The sequence below is a fragment of the Saccopteryx bilineata genome, chromosome 12, assembly GCF_036850765.1.
Source record: "Saccopteryx bilineata isolate mSacBil1 chromosome 12, mSacBil1_pri_phased_curated, whole genome shotgun sequence".
Taxonomy (NCBI): Eukaryota; Metazoa; Chordata; class Mammalia; order Chiroptera; family Emballonuridae; genus Saccopteryx; species Saccopteryx bilineata.
The window spans coordinates 23368395-23391216 of NC_089501.1; the positions used below are offsets into that span (position 1 = coordinate 23368395).

The following is a 22822-nucleotide window of genomic DNA, read 5'->3' on the forward strand; positions in this document are numbered from 1 at the left end:
CCCAGTTTTGTACAAGCTCTCCAGTGACACACGGCTGCATCTTCCTAGTCGTTTTATGCCACAGGCTACCACCTCCTTAGTGATGTCTGCCTTCTAGGTGAAATGCATGTTATATGAATGACATCACTCGGTTTCTAGGTTACTTTTCTCTGATAGGCTTCCTATAGAAAAAGGTAGCACTGAGAGAAACAAAAATTAAAAGAGTGGATCTGTAGCCTTTACTTACCATCTGCTCCAAGTCCACATTCTAGAAGTTTAATTCAGCTCAACTCTTGGAAGGTCCCTGATTGGAAAATATAAATCTGTCCATCACCATGCAACAGTCTTGAGTCTATTAAGGCAGTCTGGGATTTGGAAATTATTTAGTTGGTGGATTATGAAATGAATTTTGCTAAATTGTTAGAATATGTCATAAGGAGAAGAAGTCTCTTTGGATACTTTTGTCATAAGATGTCTTCTTAACCTTTTTGGTAGTAAAGAAACACTTAAATAGACAACATCTAATAACATAGTTGGTTTTATAGAGAGACAGCAGAAAGCAAAATTGCTTCTAAGATATTCTGTGTAGAATTCCAAGCATCTCAACATTCATATTTCTGTCAGTTCTCAATATAGATTTTATGTGTTCACTGTATGCAAACTGTGGCCAAAATACATGTTTCTGCCCCTTATGCTACTCACAGGCGCCAAAGATTAGTTTAAGGCTTATTTACGTAGCACACTATAAGAAATACATTATGATTAGCTTTCAATAAAACATCATTCTTGATGTTCCTTGTTCACAAAGTAAATTAATCTTTTATCTACTAATTTTAAGAAAAAAGGTTAGGAAAAGGAAAGAAAAGTAAATGACTTATCTCTAAACATGTATGACTCCAAATAAAGTTGAACTAAATCTTACTGCAATTTTAACAAAAGGTAAAATGTAATATTATTGAATTTATTTTTATACCCTATTTTAAAAATGTTTGTCATTGAGTTTGACAAAATAAATTCATTTTTTAAGTCATGTTGTTTATAAGGCAGTCTCATGATACTGGCTCAGAGAATCAAGTATACATTTAAAGCCATAATAGACAATCAAATGATATATAAAAGTTTTTGTGAACATTTTATGTTTGCTTTTGAAGGCTGATCTGCTAAACCTATGACAATTTCATTTATTTAAAAGAGTAAAATAGGTGATCAATGGTATTATCCTGATATGGGTTAAGAAACTATTTATGAGTTGTATATAGAAATCTACCAATGTTAGCTATGTGTAGAATTCTTATTTTTTCAATGTAGCTGGGCTGAGAAAGTGGTTAGTTAATATATGTACCTCAAATGCTTTAAGTGGATACCTATGAAAAGGTATACAAAATATAAATAGTATTGTATATTTTCAAAAATTTTAAATAAACACAAAGAATATATAGGTATACATGTTATAATTTCAAAGTCAACACTAGCACATAAGTTTTCTTATCTAAATACATACTAGGATACTTCTCATTTCAAGACATGCACCTACAAACACTGGCCATGCACATAACCTTGCTTTCTGCCACTTGCAAGGAAGTCAGAATATACAATATAGTACATTGTTTCAACTTAAATCATATTGGCAAATTAGTGAGGATGACATTAAAAAATTCTGATCTAAGAAAATAACGTACAGGAAGATGATTATTCCATAGATTAAAAACACTGAAGACTGGTGAGAAGTTAAGATTTATAATTGTTTGTCCCAGTGATCTTAGAAGGTACGGAAAAGATAGGATTGCCTGTAAACAATCAGAATGTTTTGTTTGGCAATTGGATTTTTGAAATCTAACAATCCAGGCCAGAGACTCAGATCATTGATGCTTCCGGTCGCAGAGAAACAGTACAGCTGTGGACAGTTCTCCGCAAGGCAGGGGGAGCTGATGGAGATCTCGAGGCCCATCTGGATGGGAGGCGGCGATTGGTTGGTCTAGCTGGGCGAGAAAATCCTTTTCCCTGTGAAGATTTCACTGCCGTGGATTCCTAAAAGACAAAAGACTCTCATCTCACTATACCAGCACCAGCCATGTGCTTAGTAGTTTATGAATCCCAGCAATGGGACTAATATATTAGCATATTTACAAGCATGAAAAAACATCAAAAACTAGAGAAGCTCACCAGCTAGTAATTGTGGTCTTGAATGTTTAAATTAAACCATTTCACTTTTTATATAGAATATGACATTTAATCATCTCTTCACATGGACAAATTTTAACACAACTGATCTCTTTTTAGAACTAATTTTAAGTTCAATATTTAGAAGTTCATGTTAGATAACTTTGATATAACGGAACTGCAGATGTTTCTTGGTAGAATTTTATAATGTAAAACCGTTATTTAAAAACAAAAGGTTAATTTATAGAAGAAATTTCATTTTTCTCTAGTTATTGACACTTTTAGAAGTCATAAGCAAACAGCATACATACCATCAAATGATGTACCCGATGCTCTATTTTCCCTCTAAGGACCACTGCTATTATAGCTCTCAAAAATTTTGAAATTGCTAATAGGGAGTTACTATCACTATTGGGCATCATTTGATGATTGAAAATTTTCTTTTCCCTTCTTTCATTTCTTCCTTCTTTTCTTTTTCATTTTAATGGAAAAAAGCATTCGTAAGCCCTTGCAACGAAAAAAAAAAATAAAAAGCTTACGTGACCCATTTTATACCTTTGATTGTTACTGACCTTTTGAACAAAGTGTTTGTTCTTTTATCAGAGATGGGCAGTGAGGATAGCTTCAATTTCTATGACAATAACTTGCATTTTCTTTTTCTTTCTTTGGAATCTTATTTTTCTAGAGGAAAGAAGGGTGAAGAACCCCTTCCAAATCTCCAATCAATGCAAAAATAAAATATCTAGAAATAGTTCTTATTAACTACTGAAAATTTGGCTGGTTACTGTGTACATGTTTCTCTTTCCCACTAAAAGCTTTAGAAGTTTATAGGTATTTATAGGCTCAAACAAAAAGGAAAGATACATATATGCAACCTGTGTTCACTGCAGCATTATTTGCAATAGCCAAGCTATGGAAGCAACCCAAGGGCCCATCAATAGACAAACGAATAAAAAAGATGCAGTATGGCCCTGGCAGGTTGGCTCACTGGTAGAGCGTCGGCCTGGCGTGTAGAAGTCCCAGGTTCGATTCCCGGCCAGGGCACACAGGAGAAGCGTCCATCTGCTTCTCCACCCCTCCCCCTCTCCTTCCTCTCTGTCTCTCTCTTCCCCTCCCGCAGCCGAGGCTCCATTGGAGCAAAGATGGTCCGGGCATTGGGGATGGCTCCTTGGCCTATGCCCCAGGCGCTAGAGTGGCTCTGGTTGTGACAGAGCGACGCCCCGGATGGGCAGAGCATCACCCCCTGGTGGGCAGAGCATCGCCCCCTGGTGGGCGTGCCGGGTGGATCCCGGTCGGGTGGATGCGGGAGTCTGTCTGACTGTCTCTCTCTGTTTCCAGCTTCAGAGAAAAAAAAATAATAATAATAATAAAAGATGCAGTATACATACACACAATGGAACATGACTTAACAATAAAAAAGGATGAAATCTTACCATTTGTAACAGCATGGATGGATCTAGAGTACCCTAAGTGACATAAGTCAGTTGCAGAAAGACAAATATAACAGGTTTCACTTATATGTGGAGTCTAAAAAATAATATGAATGAACAAACAAAACAGAAACAGACTCATAGATGCAGAGAACAGACTGGTGGTTGTCAGAGGGGAGGGGCTGAGAAGTAGAGACTGGCAGTTACAAAGTAGTCATGGAGGTGTACAATACAGCACAGGAAATAAAGTCAATAACATTGTAATAAGTCTGTATGATGCCAGGTAGGTATGGGGATATATTAGTGGGAAAACTTTGTGAAGTATATGACTGTTGAACCACTATGCTTTATACTGGAAACTAATATAAAATAATATTGAATGTAAACTAATTGAAAAAAAATTAATGTAAAATAAGATATAAAAGTAGAATATTTGTACCTTGTGCAAACTTGCAAAAGGTTTCTGATAAAATGAACAAAACTGGTATTTTGTAGGGTTTGAAAGCCACATAAAATTTTTTTTTACACCAGAAGGTAGTGACCTACATAACTTAAGATTATATTGCATACATACTGCACTATGTAAAACAGGTGTTTTAAAGCATTAGCTGATTATAGCAATATGCTACTTAGCATAGCAAGCTTTTGTGAGTTAGACTCAAAAGGGGACTGCCGGATAGCTCTTCATTGTAAATAGCAATCACTTCTACCTCTCTTTTTCCTATAACTAATGAAGATTTTACCCTTGCAAACTGTCTGGAACCAAAAAAGGACAAGCGTTTTTTCAAATATCAATTTTTTGTCAAATTTCATGCTAAGAATTTAGAGAAATTAGAATGACCTTAAAAAATTTTAAGTTATTAATATTTTTTATTTCAATGTACTCTCTGTTTGCTCCACAAATAAATGAGCTTTATAAAGCACTATTTTATTTTATTTTTTATTTCTTTCTATAAAGCACTATTTTAAATGACGTGTTTTACTCATATCTCATTTATGTAACTGATTCCATGAGAAAAACATATGAACCAAATGCTGGGAATGCCGAACCAGTCACAGTTAACAACTGAAAAGTGGAAACTATTTAAAAAATATTTCCCATATACTTTTTTTTTAAATTTTTTGAAGAATTTTTTTTTAATTTTTTATATTTATTTATTCATTTTTTAGAGAGGAGAGTTAGAATGAGAGAGAGAGAGAGAGAGAGAGAGAGAAAAGAGAGAGAGAGAGAGAAAGGGGGGGAGGAGCAGGAAGCATCAACTCTCATATATGCCTTGACCAGGCAAGCCCAGGGTTTTGAACCAGTGACCTCAGTGTTCCAGGTCAATGCTTTATCAACTGCGCCACCACAGGTCAGGCACCATATACTTTTAAGACCATAAATACTTTAAAAGAATAAAATTCTATGAATCAACAAGTGACTATTCAGAATACTTTTTCAAGAAACTTTCAACAGGCCCTGGCCGGTTGGCTCAGCGGTAGAGCGTCGGCCTAGCGTGCGGAGGACCCGGGTTCGATTCCCGGCCAGGGCACATAGGAGAAGCGCCCATTTGCTTCTCCACCCCTCCGCCGCGCCTTCCTCTCTGTCTCTCTCTTCCCCTCCCGCAGCCAAGGCTCCATTGGAGCAAAAGATGGCCCGGGCGCTGGGGATGGCTCTGTGGCCTCTGCCCCAGGCGCTAGAGTGGCTCTGGTTGCAATATGGCGACACCCAGGAGGGTCGCAACATGGCGACGCCCAGGATGGGCAGAGCATCGCCCCCTGGTGGGCAGAGCGTCGCCCCCTGGTGGGCGTGCTGGGTGGATCCCGGTCGGGCGCATGCGGGAGTCTGTCTGACTGTCTCTCCCTGTTTCCAGCTTCAGAAAAATGAAAAAAAAAAAAAAAAAAAAGAAACTTTCAACAAACACAATTTGATTTCACTGAGGTTCTTAAGCCCATATATTATGTTATTCTATTTCAGAGTTTTTAAAGAAGTTACAATGTGCTAACCCCAGTCTTAAAACTACACTTAAAACAGTTCGTGTTGAGTTATAATCCGAAGGGTTACAGTTATTCACAAATGAAGGATCAAAAAAGTAAGAGGCTGCCGAAGCCTGCGGCTGCATTCTGTTTATGTGAACGTGAGGGAGTAGGCTGAGCCATGAAAATATAAATGTAGTTCTACCAAACCAGGGGTCCCCAAACTACGGGCCCGCGGGCCACATGCGGCCCCCTGAGGCCATTTATCCGGCCCCCGCCGCACTTCCAGAAGGGGCACCTCTTTCATTGGTGGTCAGTGAGAGGAGCACATTGACCATCTCATTAGCCAAAAGCAGGTCCATAGTTCCCATTGAAATACTGGTCAGTTTGTTGATTTAAATTTACTTGTTCTTTATTTTAAATATTGTATTTGTTCCTGTTTTTTTTTGTTTTGTTTTGTTTTTACTTTAAAATAAGATATATGCAGTATGCATAGGGATTTGTTCATAGTTTTTTTTATAGTCCGGCCCTCAACGGTCTGAGGGACAGTGAACTGGCCCCCTGTGTAAAAAGTTTGGTGACCCCTGTACCAAACGATATTAATTATTTTCTCACCTCTGTCATCTTTTTCCAATCTACTCCTTGCTTCATTTGCTGTGCCCCACACATAGCTGTTTTTCCTCGAAGCTCTTGTTCTACTTGGAACATTTCTAAATGCTGACTTAATGTGGCCCCAACACTGACATCAGCATTACATTTGGTCCAATTATCCTGGAAGCATTTAGGATTTTGTAATGCGGACCCTGTTGATGTCTCATAGGTTTTCAGCAGCTTTTCCACAACACCATAATTTGACCTTGGATCAGCTGATCTCGGCCGGCCAGACAAATTACTTGGTCTCCAGTCATGCTCGTGGAGCCTATTCCGATAGCTGCTAGGGCTTGTGTGCTCCTGCGTTTGTCTGACTAGGCCTGTTGTGGATTTTTTGGTGGGATTATCAGGCACATTTTCTCTAGGCACAGGCATGTGGGCACTGGTTCTCAAAACATCAGACACATTGTCATCTTCTGGGATGTTGTCCATACGAGTAATTAGAGGATCACAGGGTTTAAGATCTTGAGATGATTCAGAGTAGCTTTGATTTTGCTGTATCGTATGACAATTTCTATCTGTTCTAAACACGGTTCTATTAAATTCATCAGTCTTTGCTGCCAGCTTTTCATTCCTAGTAGTCCTTTCAAAGCCACAACTGAAACTTCTAAGCGGGCCACTGTTCTGTGTCACCGAGGAGCTATAGTCATTGTTCACATGAATGTCAGAATGAGATTTAGCAGGGTGATCTGGGATAATCTTTTCGTATTTTGACTTATTGGGAGTAGAGCAGGTTTTCTGAAACCACAAGGTAGAGAGGCTATTTTTTGTGCCTATCACGGGGTCGCATGACCACATGCCAACTCCAACATTTTTATTACATGCAAGCTTGTTATCTATTTTGGCTTCTGGTACCAAAGCAAACATGATGTCATCTTTCAAAATCTTCCTTTCATTTAGACACGGTGTAGGCACCTCATCATGCCTCAAAAAGACATGAGGATTGCAGTTTCTTTCACCTTGACCCTTTTGGACCACTAGGCTGTTATGGTCTAAACTTTCCTTCAAACTTTCATGGACTGGTTCAGGATATGAGCTGGGAAAATTTCGAGATGTGCTTCTTGGAGGAGGAACTGGTGGGGTTTCATTTTTTTGCAAATCAATTGTATCAATTCCATATTTTTTCATAGAATTTCCCTGGAGCACATCAGTGTAGCTCAGATTCTTTCTGTTTTTCTGCTTTTCCTTTTCTGAACTGATTGGAAGAATGCACTGGCCATTGTCGATCACGTGGTCTCCATGAGGCATGTTAGTTACATTTGGCATTTCCTGGAGGAAAGAATCTGACTTCATCCTAAAGAATGATAAAACATGATATATTAGTGATAACTTTATTTAGAATAAACTCTTCAAAAAAAAAAAACCCCACAAAACAACAACAATAATAAACAAAAACCCATGGCTTAAGCAATGGATATCTGTTATAGGAAAAAGAGTCAAAATTTCCTAAAGGATCGTTTTATATAAATCACCTAGTCAATACTTCCAAGTCATTTTTAGTGCAAGGTAAAGCCCACTTCTCCGGGCTGCATTCAAGTCTCTACATCCTCTGACTCAAACTATCCTTCCTACCTCATCTCTTATTTTTTCTATTACCTACAACTTCACCTACACTCAGACTAGATCACATATATTTTCTTGGCTGCCCGTTGTTAGCAGTTCCCTTTCAATAGGTTTTCACTCATGATTTTCTTACCTCCAGTCTGCCTTCTGAATTCCTATTCATTATGACATGTGAGCTCAAATTCCTTCCCTTGAATTTTAAGTAACATTCTACACAGTATGACAGAAATCTGAATAAACGTACAACAAAACATTAGTAATAACCAAATGGAAGGTGTCCTTTGGGCTTGAAAGAAAAGTAAGAATTTTCTGGGTGAGTAAAGGACAGAGGCAAAGTGACCCACAGTGAAAGCAGTGTGACTGTTCAGGGGACAGCGAGTATTTGGTGTGGATGTATTATTATAAAGCAGAGTAGAGGAGGAGGATGGAAAATAAGTGAGAAACATTCAGTGATTATAAAGTCTTTGAATAACATATTAAAAATTTTGAACTTTATTTCTTAAAGGTCATGAAGTAACAAGAACTTGATACCGGTATGAATTATAAAAGAAAATTAGTTAAGTTTCTTCTGAGTTCAATCAGAATTAAAAGCTAAATAGAGCAATGATATGGATTCACAAATTAAGTTAAATTAATCACATTGATAAATATAAATCATATTTTTATCTCTTCAACTTATAAACTGTTATGTGCTAGCTCACATAAAAAGTACAAATAAATGCTCATTAACAGAGAATAGTAGACAAAAGCCAAATGAGCAAGTAGAGGGCAAAATTATGGATAAAATAGATAAGAAAATATATTGTAACTAAGTATAAAATTTTTTTCTGAGTTTCCTAAGAGCTAACAACAACAACAACAACAACAAAAAATATATATATACATTGCCACAACTTTCTAAGAGAAGCATCCTGCCTCACGAGGTGATAAATGTTGATCCTAGGACAGTCTATCTTGACTTAACCTGTAGAAAATTCCAGTTTATTTTTTAATTTGGCTAAAACTTACTTTCACAATTATATAAGTGTTTCTGAATTGAAACACTATTTTTATAGCATTGTATATATGTGTGTTCATATGTTCAAATATGATACTCTGAAAATTATGTATGCTTCCATTATACACATAATAAATGTAGAGACATAAGTGAGCCTTAGGTAAAAAACATTTCAGTAGAATGTCATTGCATAATTAAATCTGCATAGTTTAAAGAAGTATTTAACTGGATTAGTCCAGTTTTATACTATTTCACTGGCTAAATACTCAAAATTTTAAAAAAACCCACCTTCATTAGAAGATATTTGTTAATTTATTATGGATGGTAAACTAGATTCTTTAGGTGTTTAGTAAATATTCCTAATAGTCAAATTATAAAGAAAATCAGAAGATTCATTTTAATTAGCAAACAGAGAAACACTCAAAAGTTTTATCTCTTCTTAAAGATAACAGATTTTAATAACCCACTGTTAATTATCACTAACAAAGTGTGAGGAATTGATTAGCTGAAAACAGTATTTTCTAAATTTTATAACATAAAATAATTATACATGTACCAGCCTACCTTCTGTGATTAGACCGCTTCCGAATTTCCTCTTGAAAGCAGCAGAGTTCTTCACTGACTTTGGCAAGTTCTTCGAGAGCCTTTACATATATATAAGCAACAGTGTGTTAGCACTGTGAAATGTAAATACTACTTTAGAAACATTCCAGGCCAGTCATAGCTTACTTACTGTGTTGAGGGCGTGGGAACAGCCTTTGTTTGCCTCCTCAGAAGTCCTCAGGTCAGGCCAGGCCTCATGTTTTTTTTGGCTGTCTCTGGTCAGAGGATCCACAAATCCTACCTTTGATTTTTTGGTTGCTTTTTGTTCCTTACACATTTGATTTTTTTCACTGAGTAAATTTTGCTCTGTTTTATTACTTTTTTCCAGAACTTCCCTGTGATTCAACCCTGTAAATTCACATTGTCCAAAATTGGAGTAATTTGGAGTCGATTCCACCACTTTGTCCTGAGTGGCCTTCTCATAGTCAAGATCAATGACCCTAGCACGTTCATTCATGTTGATTTGCCTCCGAAGCTTTACTTCATGGCAAAGCTGAAAGGAAAACAAAGATAAGACTTTTTTCTACCTTAATTTACTTTGTTAATATTTTTTAAGCTAAGCACACTGTGTGTTTTGAGTTATCTTTGTCATAGGACTATATACTGCCCTAGGGTATCAATGCTTATGCCTCTAAATAGTGCTTCTACAATCTGAATTAGTCAGAACTTTGATAAATCATAAAGATTACTTTTGTAGGCCAAAGCATGGATGACAATTTGTTTTTCTGAGTAGAAATCAACTCAGTTAAAAGTAAAATAAACTTGTATTGCCTGACCAGACAGTTGCACAGTGGGAAGAGTATCGACCTGGGATGCTTAGGATACAGGTTTGAAATCCCGAGGTCATCAGCTTAAGCACAAGCTTATCAGCTTCAGCGTGGGATCATAGATATGACCTCATGGTCACTGGCTCGAACCCAAAGGTCCTGGCTTGAGCCCAAGGTTGCTGGCTTGAGCAAGGGGTCACTGGCTCAGCTGGAGTCCTCGGGTCAGGACACATATGAGAAAGCAATCAATGAACAACTAAGGTGCCACAATTATGAGTTATGCTTCTCATTTCTCTCCTGTCCTGTCCCTCCCCCCCCCCCCGGCTCTCTCTCACTAAAAAACCCCCCAAAACAAGACTGTATTTACATATGAACATCCATATGATACAGAAGTACGGTAACAAAGTTGAAACTACCTGAATCAATTACCGGCCATGAACTTCCATTGCTTTCAGAGTTTAACATTAAAATCATGTTTTTAAATACGTGATCTCACTTGTATATCAACATTTGACAGTCTAAATAGTTGACAATCTCATATCGTCAATTTATTCTGTCCCCTAAGACATTTTGCAATCAAAGGACGCTTTCATTGGAATTTATGTTGGTAAGGGTTAATTCAACTGAGATTCTTTTTAAATACCAGGTTATAAACATTCAAAAAAAAGTTTTTCATCCTGATTAAAACAGATGTGATGCTGTCATATGAGATAAAAAAGAACTGTAAGGCTTTTTTTTCTTTTTTCTTTTTTTTACAGAGACAGAGTCAGAGAGAAGGATAGATAGGGACAGACAGACAGGATCGGAGAGAGATGAGAAGCATCAATCATTAGTTTTTCGTTGCAACACCTTAGTTGTTCATTGATTGCTTTCTCCTATGTGCCTTGACTGTGGGCCTTCAGCAGACTGAGTAATTCCTTGCTCAAGCCAGCGACCTTGGGTCCAAGCTGGTGAGCTTTGCTCAAACCAGATGAGCCCACGCTCAAGCTGGAGACCTCGGGGTCTCGGACCTGATTCCTGCACATCCCAGTCTGACGCTCTATCCACTGCGCCACCACCTGGTCAGGCAAGAACTGTAAGGCTTTGATGATCATTAGTCTATGTTAAAGGGTACCTCAAATTATTGCTTGATGAAAATTTAGTTTAACTTGCAGGCACTCACTCAGCTTGCCTCTGAACAGAGGAAGTGGCTTTCTCTTCTGACTTCCATTCTGGGAAAGCTTATCAAATTTCATTGGAAACTATCAATAACTATTAATGCAAATGACTCCAGTTTACAGTCACAAACTGTATTTGCACTACATCTGTTATTTAAGGAATAACAGATTTATTACTGCTCAGTATTTACCTAACCCTCAGCTGAAAGAAGCACTAAACATGGTTGATTTCTGAAGATTATACAGTGTATTTATTGCCCTACTTATAAATCTATCATTGGATGAAGTCAGTATAGCATCAAATTGTAGCCATGATCCCTGTAGAATGATCTGTACTGAAATAATGTGGGCATTATAATTTTGGCTGACCTTGAAGATATTATAAGAAGTAACCCTCAAAGTACCATCTAAGGATGTTGTTGGTGATCTCCTCTTTTTGAGAAACTATGGATGAAAACAAAATTGCTTTAGTTTCAAAACCAGGAACAGAAGTACTATTTCTGAAAAATAAGTTTGCTTTTGTTTTCTAAATATTGAGAAATATGTATTTGATAATTTTTGTGGTAGTTACTAGAAAGACAGACTTGCTGCATACATTTTACATATGATCTTTGTTCTTGTCTTTATCTCACCTTTCTTTTTGTTTTGGCTACTGGTACCTTATGTAGAAATTTATATGCCATTGTAAATTCTCTTGGGAACTTAAGTGTGGTATGAATAAGCAAATGACAAAGTTTTTGATGGAAAACAATTTATTTTGTATAAGGAAATCTGTATAAGCCCTTGTAAATGGTCATCTAATCATTTGATAAAAGAGACAAGCAGGCAAAATTGCAGTGTGATTTAAAAAAAGGAAACGTTCCCAGGCATCTGCGTACTCCATACCAGGTTTCAATGATCCAATTATGTACACATCGGTTGATCATGGATATCCATGTAATGATCATGGATAGTGGTCGAACAGAAAATCATTAGCATCTTACTACTGAATTGTGGATCCTCTCACTAGATCATATTTTTACTTGGAATCACTCAAGTTCTATGTGTGTGTGTGTGTGTGTGTGTGTGTGTGTGTGTAGGGAGTCACCTATCTGATCTTGGACCCTCTATAACTTGGATTAAGGAACTATAGTTAAAAAGCACAGAGTATGAATTGTGATATTAATGTAATCCCTTGCTGCAAACACAGGGAAATAAATTTCTTGCATGCAAATACCAAAAAACTGTGTAAGTAACTTTTGTGCGAACATGAAGGAATGCACGTAACGGGTTTTAGGAAATTAGCCTAGAGGTTTATTGATCCCCTTCACTTTGTGCTACTAATTAGCAAAAATAAAAAATAAAAAAAAGGTCCCTGGCCGGTTGGCTCAGTGGTAGAGCATCGGCCTGGCGTGCAGGAGTCCCAGGTTGGATTCCCAGCCAGAGCACACAGGAGAAGCGCCCAGCTGCTTCTCCACCCTTCCCCCTCTCCTTCCTCTCTGTCTTTCTCTTCCCCTCCCGCAGCCAAGGCTCCATTGGAGCAAAGTTGGCCTGGGCACTGAGGATGGCTCTATGGCCTCTGCCTCAGGCGCTAGAATGGCTCTGGTTGCAACAGAGCGACGCCCCGGATGGGCAGAGCATCGCCCCCCTGATGGGCATGCCGGGTGGATCCCTGTCGGGTGCATGTGGGAGTCTGTCTGACTGCCTCCCCATTTCCAACTTCAGAAAAATTAAATAAATAAATAAATAAATAAATAAATAAGAATGTGTGACCGAAACTAGCCTTTTTTTCCATATCAACAAGAAATACATTAGTCATTCTTTCCCCTTATCATCTGATCTCCTGCCCCTGCAATCCTGTTACTGTTTTCTGCTTCTGATCAATAAAAGCCCTGGGAGAAGGAGACTCGGGAGGTTAGTCTCTCTTGAATGCCTCTCTCTCTTCTCTTGACAATAGTTTGTCTTTAGCAGTTTTTCCACGCGACACTGGTAGTTCCCAGAGGGCTGGAAGACTACATGTGTTCTCCCAAAAATCTACAGTTCTCTACTGCATCGCTTAATAATTTGTATCTGATTTAATACTCAGAACTTAGTGGTATATGTTAAACAAATACAGTTTATGATATTTGTGGTATGCTAAAAATTTTCCAAGTATTAATTTTTTATTTTAGTTTAAAACAGATTATCTTGATTCTCTGTGACATGTGACAATCTTTTTTGCTCCCCACTTTAAAGCCTGTAAGAGCAATGTATAAAAGGTACTTTCTTTCAGGGTACAAAGCTAAGATTCTAAAGTAAAATATATTAGTATAGGAAAGGGAGCATTCTAGTATTCAGGTATTGAAGAGCATCATCTATGGATATTCTAAGTAAGCACATTTTCTTCTCATTTTATTTTTTTAAGCAAGAAGGAAGGGGAAGAAGGGAGAGAGATGAGAAATATCAACTTGTACTTATGTCACTTTAATTGTTCTTTGATTGCTTCTCATACATTCCTTGACTGGGGTGAAGGGGCTCAAGCCAAGCCAGTGACCCCTTGCTTAAGCCAGCGACCTTGGGCTCAAACCGGTGACTATGGGATCATGTTGACCTCAGCATCCCAGGTCAATGCCTTACCACTGTCCACCATGGGTCAGGGTAGATAAGCACATTTTCTAAACACATTCCCTGGTTATGGAGCTGTATATGCAAGCATCAAGAAATAAATAACATCAAAGCTACTACTATCCAAGGTGAAGAGAAAACATGACAGTCCTTTTCTCTCCTTCATGCATAAAGGGGCAGTATTTCTATTATGGACCATCAGCCTAAGTTTGAAGTATTTTTAATGACTATTACTAATTGATAAGGCTGATATTTATCATAGATGAAGTCTACAGAGCTGTCATAATAATTATTTTACAATAACAAATTTAATCAGACAGTAGATTGTTTTCGCAATATGGTTTAATCCATTGGATAGATTTATCCTGACTCTCATAATTATTTTGTATGCATGAAAAAATTATCTGAGACTGTTACTATCTGGAACTTCTCAACCATTGTGAGCCAATGACCCATGACTTTAGGTTTGTGATTAGAGTTGTGGATTCTGATTTGACCTAGGCATATCTTTGTTGATCCAATGAGTCTCTGGGTGGAGGAATTAACAGAGTGAGCAAAACACCTTTCCCAAACCTATAAAGGGATGAGCAGTAGATTATCTTTTCAATCTTTAATCATGTATGTATTAATTGCCTGACTTCTCACCTGTACTTTAAAGGAATAGTTTAATAGCTACTCTTGAAAAATTCTTTTTGGAAAATGCCAATTTATATTTTATTCACAACCAACTACATATATGTTCATAAGAAAAATATTTGCATTATAAACACATAGAGCAGCAGCTTTGATTGCCTCTGAATAAAAGCCAAAGAGCCTATTAAAATAATGGCTTTGGCCATGTGCACAAAACCACATAACTCAATACCATGGATGTTACCAGAAGAAAGCACAAATAAATATAAACACTTTCAGTTGGAACAACTTGAATACAGATCAGTGTAAATGCTTAAAGCAAATACTCTAGGCCCAGCGTGCTGAGGGAAGGTGATTGAGGATTAAATGACTATTTGTATCAGGGTTATGGCATGACATTTTTCATTATCCCATTTCTAACACATGTAACAATAAATGTGTCACACCTTACCACAGCTGCCATTTTCTGTTTGAGATATGACAGTCCTTTTGATTTTACTGGATTACCTAATATGTAATTTCCTTTAGTAGACATTGTTCAAAAATCCTCTCAGGAAATATCTGCATTCTAATAACCAACTATAATTTTGCTAATTTGTTTCACTAATTATGGATTTCTCACATTTCCTCCTGGACCCGGTATTTGAACACTAATGAAAAATATATACCTCCACTTTTGATACCAAGACACCCTAGTCAGCCCTGGCCGGTTGGCTCAGCGGTAGAGCGTCGGCCTGGCGTGCGGGGGACCCGGGTTCGATTCCTGGCCAGGGCACACAGGAGAAGCGCCCATTTGCTTCTCCACCCCTCCGCCGCGCTTTCCTCTCTGTCTCTCTCTTCCCCTCCCGCAGCCAAGGCTCCATTGGAGCAAAGATGGCCCGGGCGCTGGGGATGGCTCTGTGGCCTCTGCCTCAGGCGCTAGAGTGGCTCTGGTCGCAATATGGCGACGCCCAGGATGGGCAGAGCATCGCCCCCTGGTGGGCAGAGCGTCGCCCCTGGTGGGCGTGCCGGGTGGATCCCGGTCGGGCGCATGCGGGAGTCTGTCTGACTGTCTCTCCCTGTTTCCAGCTTCAGAAAAATGGAAAAAAAAAAAAAAAAAAAAAAGACACCCTAGTCTGAAAATAATAAACTGATATATCTAAGAGTGATATTTCAAGTTCTTAAATTTCGTGCAAGTCTATAAAATAAGCCTAGTCCGTATGATGCCATTGGGTAATGTTACGCTATTTTTGGTGTATTAAATGTCACTGAGACATGCATCTCTTAAGTGGAATAAGAAAAATGAAAATAGGTTGATACAAAGCAAACTTCAACAGTATTTTCATTCTGAGATTTAAGTTTCCAATGTATTGAAAACAAATCAACTTGTACCTCCTCTATCTTTCTCTGCATGATCTTCCATTGGGTTTCCCATTCCTTCCTTTCATTGTCAAACTGGTCCAGTAACTCCATCTTCTCCTTGTGCCAGTCAGTCTCTGTGTTCTCCCACCGCTTATGCAGGTCCATGGCAACCACGTGAGTGTTAGTGAAGGGGTGTTTCTGCTTGTCTCTGCCTTCTCTCAACTGTTGCTTGGAAGCTTGGAGTTGTTTTATTTGAAGCAGTCTCACTTGCCTTTAAAATAAAGCCTAATATAAATATAACAGAGTTACAGATCCATGTGCTTTCTGGAAACATTCCACTGTTTTATCAAGCACCATTGACATAAACAAACTATAGGATAATTGGACTTAAAAGAAGAGGTGACAATCTATTTAAGAAGAAACAGTAAAAGAATAAAAAATAAATAAGTATTATCTAAAGTTTTTCCTCCCCCTTTCTAAGACCAGACAGCACAATTATAGTGGACAAGATGATTAAAAAGTACGTGTGAAATATAAACATTCCTTTAACTAACTACCAAATCTAAACATGGACGTTTTCATGACTATCTAAGAGTAGAAGTTTGAAATTCAATTGCATGGTCACATCTACAGAACCGTGACAGAATCTGCTGCATCAGAATTGTTCCTCTGGTCTGATTATGCAACCAGACTCTATATTTCTGTGACTTAACAGTCCTGAGACAGTGCTGGACTAATGTCTCAATTTTATATTCAGGAGTTCAAGCCTGTGCCAAATGTGATTACTGTATTAACAAGCCCCTAAAGTTGGTAGTCAATCTGGGTCTGGTATATTAGCAAGAAACCAAACTAAATCACATACAAAAATGTGTGTCTTCATTATTTTACTTTATCAAGTAAAATGTAAAAGCAGCAAAATTATCCTGGGAGCCAAATGTTAAAATTTATCCATGTTCTTTTTTCCTTCTAATAAATTATATACTACAACCTATTTAGGATATTTAATACGGAGAGATAAAGAAAACATTTGCCTCAGTTTGCAGGGAAATCCTCAATCATAATAAGCAATACCTAAAGTAATTAGAATTCTAGCATTTAGAGTGTATGTAGGGTTCAAAGATACAATTTAAAATACCAGATGAGCAATTTTATTATAAGTCATTTAAACTATCTGATATACAGTTTATTTACATTAAAACAGGACTAATCACAACGTTGTCCTAAAGATTAAATGACATGATAGGCAAAGTAGTTTGAACATTTTTTTAAATTTCATTTATTTATTTTTGCTTTGAAAAATCTTACTCTGACTTTTTTGAAAATGATTTTTATTTAAAAAGAAGTCATATGCTATTTTAATGGGTAGAGAAATATGTTTAAAATGTTTGCATCTCTAAAATAATCATGCCTATAGGAAATCTAACTCTTCAGGTTTCTAAGACATGACCGAAATGCATTAACTTAGCAGGTGGCGGTTATGTTAATTACGAGGGAAGTGCCCAGGAGTTCACAGCTGCCTAGGCGCTGGAAAGGTGGAATAAAGCCGACATGACCAGCCAGCGTGCCCCATCTTGTGTAACAGAGGACAGCTGCATGTCGTAGCCCAAACGAAAGATAAACATTGAAGACTAATTTAAATTTTTGTCAGACTGTTCTGAACATGCATATCCAAATGGTAAACTGTTCCAAACATGTGTTTGCTGAGCTACAATCTAGCAATGAATTATAATAGACTAATAAGGATAAAAATGTTAGTGTTATCCTAACACAAGGGCTCCACCTTCAAAAACACCCTCATAATATTGGGATCTGTACTGTGACTCTTTTCTCAAACAATTTGCTCCACTTTGATCATTTTTACTTATTTCTTTGGCACTCACAATGCTACGACTACTTCAGTCAAGGAAAAGAAGTCCTTTCAGACTTAACCATTAAAAATGTTATGTCTCATTTTCTCCACTTAGCTATGCTGTATTTCTAATCTCATTTTCTACTCTCTGTCAGCCTCCCTTCATTTTTGACCCTTTACACCGATGAGTGAATGACCCTAAGTACCTGCCACAGCAAATACAAGTTGCCCCCAAATAAATACATCAAGGAAGACCTAGAAAAATGAAGATAGTAAAGAAGACACAGAATTTGTTTTTTGTTTTGGTGAATCTGTCATTGATCTTGACTATGTAGTAATCTTTTAGGTTCATTTAATAACTATTCACAGAAGAGGCAGAAAATGATTATTTTCAGAGACTAGAAGACTGTTCAAAAGCTATATGTAATAACTGTGAGCTTCAACTATCTTGCTTACTAGCAGGTATATAACACTGGAACTTCTTAGGAACAGTGGAATGGTTTAAGACATCAAGAGATAGTTGCAGATTTAACCAAAGAAGTTACAGAAAGGGAACAGACTAATTTCAAACTACCTGAAAAAGAAGTGTGATGGTATTCTATATTTCATCCTAATGGTCTGTAAACACTGGAGATATTCAAAAATCATCATACAGTTTTTCCTACAATTATATAGCAAGTGGCTCCAATTTTTCTTTCTATTCCTAACTCTTCCTGAACCACTTCCAAACCAGGATTAAAAGGTTTTTCTTTTTCACTTAACTGAAGATCATCCAGGCAAACTCTAAATCAAGTTTGCTCCTGGTAACAGTAAGATACATAAACCCAGATACATGTTCCCAAAGTAGATATAATACCACACTTAATTGCAAAGAGCCAAACTCATCACTTAATATGGAAAAGGGCCAGTGTACAGAGCTTCCCGTTTCCAGGGCCAGAGCAATTCCTAGTGCCAGGGAATGTAACAGTTATGGATCAAAAACAAAGACTTTGAAAGAAAATTCCTATAGAGCAGTATCTGTGCCGATTTGGGGGGAGGGGATAATTTCACACTCTTAGCACCTCTGTCTCGTCATAATGTAAAATTTGAGATGGCTGAATATATTGTTTTCTGCTCTAAAAATAAAGTGGGGGCCATAAAGTTGTTGTGAGGATGAAGTAAGTGAGAGAAAGAATGCTTAATAAACATGCTTAAAAGTGTTTTGGATTATAGCAGAGATTTAATCAGTGCTTGTTTCTTGTTTTCTTCCCTCTGTCCCTTTCTCCCTTTGACGTTATTCTTGTTTTCCCTCCCTTGCTCTTCTTTCCTTCTCTTCATCTATCCCTCTCTTTTTTAAAAAAAATTAAATTGATGATTTCGACCTTTATTTAATTAGAAAATTGACCGAAGCAAGTCTAATCTGTGAACTCTCATATTTTCAATGGTTTTCCTTTGCACTTAGTAGTTTTCAAGTATTTCAAGGATGCATAAAAAGTTAAATATTTAAGAATAAAATTATTATTAAATATTTGAGTAAATAAGTCTTATGTAAAACTGCTTTTGTTATAATTCTCCAATTTTTTGGAAGCAAAGGTTGAGTAACATAGGAGTCGCATAAATATATATTCTTAAACATATATATATATAAATTTAAAATCCAATTAATTAGGCAACTTTGAAAGTTCTATAATGAGAAATTATAAAGTTCACCAGATTCAAAAATGCAATTTCAGTGTTCTCTACAGAGGCAACTATAAAAGTTATCTTTGTTCTAAGATGTCACTCTTTTTCACCCACAGATATTGGCATCTATGTGGGAGAAAAGAAAGGATTTCTGCTATGTGCACCCCTCCCTATGTTCTTTTGACTCTCCATTTCATTCTTTCCAAAACTTCATTCAAAATATAAATTTATTAGAACAAATGTAAATGAGTAGAGTGAGCTGCACTATTTAGTCGTGCATAAACTCTTCATCCAACAATTCTAAGATAGAATTACAAAATCCTTTTAAACTACGCCCCCCTCCCCAAGGCTGGAAGCCAGAATTGTAGGGTTGTGAGTGGTCTGCATAAGTATGGTCATGGGAGGAAGATAGTTCTGTTAACCTTCCGGCCCCACTTGTAAGCAAAAGTTAAGAGTAACATAGGCGTCTCATGATAAATCATTCCCAAATTAGCCTCAACTGGTTATGGTAACAACTTCTTTGTCTGAAAGGTGCTTCATTCTCACTACTCCTGGTCATTACCAACCTCCCCCAATGAAAACTGAACTTGAGCCAAACAAATGAAACAATGTTAGGAAAGTTGACTTCACTGTTCCTTCTCACTTTGGAGGTGTTCAGAATAGTTGTTTTTTGATCTCTTGTTTCCTCTTTCTAAACATATTACTTTTCAAATAGTCAAAGACTTTTCATTTGTAGAAGGTTTCATTTTCCAACATGAAAGCTAACATAGTAGGTATTGTCAACCTCACAATTCCTAGAAGAATCATTTGCCTTGGAGGTGCTTTGCTTGCTCTTAATTTTGACGGCATAAGAATTCTCATATCAATACCCATCACAGTAATGCACCATTTGCCTCAAAGATTCTCTATAGCTCTTCCTCCAGGCTATTATAAATCACTTGTATCATTTCAACTAATTAGCAGAGTTCCGAGTTAAGTTCTCTGCTATGGCTCACTGGCAAATGCACCTTTCCAAAGACAATCATGATTTGATTTTGTTAAAGGGCAAAATAGAATTTATTTTCTTTTTTTGCTATTTTGTGCTAATTCAGCATATTCCTTATGTTCCAATAAGGTCAAAGGGATACTACTACAAGCAATTCTGAAGAAAGCAATTTTGTCTTCTCATTTTATTATCTTTTCTCCTTCCTTTTTTCTCCAGTTACATTCTCAAGCTACAAAACATCCAAGATATAGGTGTGCTGATTTTTCATCTCTTATAAAATAAAGCTTTGAAAGAAACTTTTGGCTTGGGTAAAAAAAAACATTGAAAATTAACCAGCTTAAACAGACGATGTGGTGGTTGGTAAGGTCCTACCTAACTTCAGATTAAATGGCACATCCTTCAACTCAATTTACAGAAACACTTATCATGCAGTTAGCAAACCATTGTCTTGAATAAAACTACATTTATTTATTATTTTTCATTGCAATTTTCAAATATCAGCAACCGCAAGGGTTGTGAGCTTTATTTTACAAATGTTAAAATGTCTTCATCCTATGAATGAAAGTTCATCCAAGAATAAAAATAGCATTCAAATAACTAAATTTTAGCGAAATCCCATGGTAGGCACAACGTTGTTCTAAGTACTGAGGCAGTGTTAGAAAAACAGTGTCAGAAAGCGGGTGGCACTGTCAGTCCAAAATAGGAAAATTCACTCCTAGCAGCGGAATCCTCTCTGGGAGTCAGTAAAATCCGTTATGAACTCCGCCCCACAGTTTTCAAGCCCAAACAGGCAGATGTTGAAATCAGCCCTCACTTAAACAGTGAAACAAGCAGATGTTGAAATCACTCCCCACTTAAACAGTATCTATAGTTTCAAACATGTCAGTAGCAGCCCTTTTACATATTGCCAGAATTAGCCACTTGTTTTCAAACTGCCAGAAAGACACATACCTTCTAAGTCTGGGAAGGAATCCTATGGATGCTCGACCACTGGCCAATCTAGCAATGGAAGGATAGCTAGTTGTATTAAAGAGAAAAGTCTCAGCTTGGTGAAGCTTGCTTCTTTGCAAGAAATGGAAATGCAAAGTAAGTCCAACCATTCAACGGAGCAGTACTGACAAGTCCCTCTGAAACCTTCACCACTTGCACAAACCAGAACGCTGCTCAGCTCTGTGTCACTGCAGCAGCCGAGACTACTGTGACGTCAGATACTTGGAGGCGGCCTTCAAGCCACCCCTTCCAACCAGAGCTTTGTAACTTTAGAGCAGGCTCCTTCACTCTGGTAAACAACTCCAGGTCCAGGACATTTTTAGCTTTTATAATGGAGCTCAGTATTTTCAAACTTGCCAAAAGAGCTGGTGGTAATATCATACAATGACAATGGCCGATTTTAGAATTCTTTTACTTGGAAAAGTGAATTCCTTTTTTACAGGCAAGGGTTATCTCCTTGCATCCCTCTCTCTTTCCCCTCTCTTTGGCTAGCACCAGGATGCGCTTTTCAGTGTTTTTAGAGGTTGGTGCCTGAATGTGGCAGAACATGTTGTGGTAATGATTATATATAAAATCTTAAAAGATCTGTGAAAATGTATCAAATTTCTATTTTAAAATAAAGTAGAAGTGGGACATATTTAAAGACCAACTTCACAGCTCCCCGTGATTCTATGACAGCTTGCTGCCTGTGTCTCCAGCTACAGTGATGTCTTTCTGCTACAACGAAATACAGCATATGGGAAAGCATGATGCTTATGACGAGAGGATTAAAGCCAATGAGAGACCCACATGCTTGTTTTCATTTGCTGTGTGCTGCAGCCCAAGTATTTGGAGAAGGTGCCTAAACCGTGACAAATGGATCTATCTTAGAAATGCTAGGGAAACTTTGTTTCCCCAGCATTTCCAGGTTGTGTGAGAACTTGTACATATGTGTGCTCGTTTGGTTTCACTGACTTAAAAAAAAAAAGTGTCTAAAGCAATTTGGTGTCTAATTCAGCAAATAAGCTAGATAACAGTTTGAATAATATGGTTTTATCCTCAAGTTGTTCACTTTCGCATTGTTTTTGTCTGCTTCCAGATAAGTATCGCATGGGGAACTAAAAGTTTTATTAATAGTGATCTGCTCATAGTAGGACTTTAGCATATGTAGGACAATTGACTGAAATTATACTCTGTGTTGGTATACCTGAAATCCAGGTACCATATTCTCTAAAGCAAGAACAAGAAGAAGAGTTACAATAGGGATTACACAAGGAGAGACAGCTCTCTGCAAATCTCTGTGCTAAGTACTTTGTACCTTTCTTTTAGGTCACCCTCATAGCATAATAGTGTCAGTCAGTAGACACTATTAACCCAATCTCACTGATAAAACCATGGCTCAAAGAGGCAAGGTGTCTTGCCTAGACTCACAGAAGTATGCTCATGTAGAAGAGTGGGGCTTGGAACTAGTTTCTCCAACTAGAGATTCTAAAATTTTGTCACAGAGATCTTGGTTTCAATTCTATCTCCATCACTT

General features: G+C 37.4%; 2 protein-coding genes across 3 annotated transcripts in view; both read right to left on the bottom strand.

Annotated features, from left to right (window-relative positions):
* Positions 1-919: 919 nt before the first annotated feature.
* KIAA0408 (KIAA0408 ortholog) lies at positions 920-21466 on the bottom strand. The gene is made up of 6 exons (XM_066247964.1): positions 21268-21466; positions 15851-16091; positions 9470-9832; positions 9301-9380; positions 6141-7470; positions 920-2007 (listed from the first exon to the last, which is right to left on the bottom strand). The coding sequence occupies exons 1-6, from the start codon at positions 21414-21416 to the stop codon at positions 1834-1836; spliced, it is 2337 nt and encodes a 778-aa protein (XP_066104061.1). The 5' UTR covers positions 21417-21466; the 3' UTR covers positions 920-1833.
* The window catches only part of MTCL3 (MTCL family member 3), a 73268-nt gene continuing 66455 nt past the window's right edge, over positions 16010-22822 (bottom strand). Inside the window, exon 8 of one of the 2 annotated variants that reach the window (XM_066247963.1) lies at positions 16010-16091. The gene's annotated coding sequence lies outside the window, so the exon portion shown is untranslated. Of the gene's footprint in view, positions 16106-22822 lie in introns of both variants that reach the window. The other variant, XM_066247962.1, reaches the window with a different exon arrangement.

What these genes read in the sequence shown, in the direction of transcription:
- KIAA0408 (XM_066247964.1), bottom strand. Translation starts at nt 21,416, where the DNA reads ATGGTTGGACTTACTTTGCATTTCCATTTCTTGCAAAGAAGCAAGCTT. An exon ending in TGCAGAGAAAGATAGAGGAG is followed by an intron (nt 9,833 to 15,850) that starts GTACAAGTTGAT and finishes TTTTCCTTTCAG; the next exon opens with CTTTGCCATGAAGTAAAGCT. An exon ending in AAGCGGTCTAATCACAGAAG is followed by an intron (nt 7,471 to 9,300) that starts GTAGGCTGGTAC and finishes ATCATTCTTTAG; the next exon opens with GATGAAGTCAGATTCTTTCC.